Below are 2191 nucleotides of genomic sequence, written 5' to 3'. Positions count from 1 at the left end.
CAGCCTAGTTATTTGTTGCCGTCTTAACAATGCTTCAGACTATTTTCTCAAGTGGTTTTCAATTCGAATATTTGGCAATCTATAGCAATGGAAGAACAGTGGTTACAAATCGGAGACCAGAGCACCGCTGACATGATACTACACTTAATTAGTAAAGTTGGAGGGCAGCATGGAAGAAATGCTCTGTATCTCCACTCTCAAATTCTGAAAAGTTCTGAATTTTTTGCAACGTTGTTATGTGAGCGATGATCCTCGGAGAAACCACCTATTGAAATGGAGCTAACAACTTTTCACAGCATCGAGATGTATATTAAATGTATTCAACTTATGTATTCTTCTCAATCAGGGAACCGTTTTCGTTTTTCTGGTGTGGACGAAGCCCTCTGTATTCTACCAATTGCTGCTGAACTCCTCTTTAATAACTGCGTGGAGGAATGTATGAGATATTTGAATGCTGTTCGATGGACTACTAAACAAGAAGTCAAACTTCTCTTTGGAGATCAATACTTGCTTGATTTAGCTACTAGACTCGGGATTAGCCAGATAAAATCAGATTATGGAGGATTACAGATGCTGGAACATTCTCTGAAAAGAATGTTGTCCACCATTCCGAGTGGTTCATACGATCAAAACGAATATATTGAGGAATATATCGTAGGGTTTTGTGAGTCAAATGCATCCTTTGCAAAAATTTGTGGGTCTGCACTTCTGAAAGAATTTAGTAACAATATCGAACGCGCTAAATCTGATAAGTATTCTATCCTTACTGCTTACACTGCACTTTTATGGATTGTCAATGTGATTCAGCGATGTGATGGGCAATTGTTTGAAATATTGTTCAAATTATTTTGCGACGATTCTGAACTTCCTATCGCAATAAATCGTTCTTACAGTGGATATTCTGGTAGTGTTAGTCCATATTCTGGTCCAAAGAAGCCCATTCTTGGTCTAAATACTCCACTTTTGGATCTAATTGATCGGTTTCTAAATTGTCTTGGCAACGGCGAAATAATTACTTCTACATCATTTAGGGTTTCTTTTCTCACATATTGGGTTCCTGTCATGGCTGCGCATCTCAATCACAAGAATAATTTGGAAAAAGGTATAATTGACGTTGCTGAAACTCTTCCGAGCAAAAATGGATCGACCAAAACCCACTCAGAAACATTTAATTACGGGGCAAAAAAGTAGAAGATGCCATCCTTCGTCACAATTATTTTTTATGTGAGTGGTTTTTTAGTCAGAGGACGTGATGAGATTTAGTCTCCACAAGTTATGTGGTCAATCTTGAACAAAACTATGTATACTTTACAGCCGCTCCATACATAATTTCTTCACTCCAGAAAAAAGCTCTCTTATACCTGCAAGATGACTTAGTCAATAGATCTGAAGCCTGTTCAGCGGATTCTAAGCAATACTTGCGGGAGGACCAGCGCAATAAGTGCAAGCCTCCCTATGTATCCATAAGTGAAACAATTTTCATATATCCACAGTTTTGTTTGGGTGTCAGCTTATACTTAATTATTTTCCAAATTTGTTGTTACAGTGATAATTATTTTTTCATTATCAACAGATCATTTTTCGATGTTGCCAGTCCGCTTCTTGTCCCCCCCTATGTACTTGCAGAGGTTTCTTCTTATCCCTAATTACCTTCCACGGTTTCTTATCGTTTGTTATTATTTTTACTGGATAAAGCCATTGGTTTTGTTTGGATATTGAAAAGGTTGGTGAACTAAAATGAAAAATAATAATTTTATGTTCCTATATGTCTCCAAAATTCCTTTTGATTTCATTATAAGTACGGTCTGTTTGAGAGAATGAAGAAAACAAAAAACCTAAAGCACTGTCAAAAGGTTGAATTTAGTGGAAGCAAAAACTTGTGATTTAGTGGAAAGTTGAAATAAAAAACTCTGCTGTGAAATGTTGAAAGGAATATCAATGTGTAATGTTCATCCATAGTTTCTATATTATTTTTGGTTTTTAATAGTTGGTTTGAAAATCTTTACTATATATATATATTCAATTTAATAAGCATAACGTTAAAGTTTAATTAACTATATTTTAAAATAAGTTTAAAGGTTAGATTTATAATTCGATCATCTTTTATATATATATATATATAGATATATATATATTAAATAAATGTTTTTTATATAGAAAAATTATGAAAAATTAAATTCAAATATATTTT

The 2191-nt window shown here is 34.0% G+C and overlaps 1 protein-coding gene across 1 annotated transcript; it reads left to right on the top strand.

Annotated features, from left to right (window-relative positions):
• The first annotated feature begins 273 nt into the window (after positions 1-273).
• LOC149165654 (BTB/POZ domain-containing protein At3g50780-like) lies at positions 274-1191 on the top strand. The gene has a single exon (XM_089429899.1). It carries the CDS (start codon positions 274-276, stop codon positions 1189-1191), a length of 918 nt encoding a protein of 305 aa, XP_089286025.1.
• The last annotated feature ends 1000 nt before the right edge of the window (positions 1192-2191 follow it).

Source organism: Pinus tabuliformis, chromosome 5_1 (genome assembly GCF_031772625.1).
Source record: "Pinus tabuliformis cultivar Carrire ecotype Pingquan chromosome 5_1, CPIR1, whole genome shotgun sequence".
Classification (NCBI taxonomy): domain Eukaryota; kingdom Viridiplantae; phylum Streptophyta; class Pinopsida; order Pinales; family Pinaceae; genus Pinus; species Pinus tabuliformis.
This window is presented reverse-complemented; position numbering and strand designations above follow the sequence as displayed.

Coding starts and splice junctions, on each gene's coding strand:
- LOC149165654 (XM_089429899.1), top strand. CDS start 274: ATGGAGCTAACAACTTTTCACAGCATCGAGATGTATATTAAATGTATT.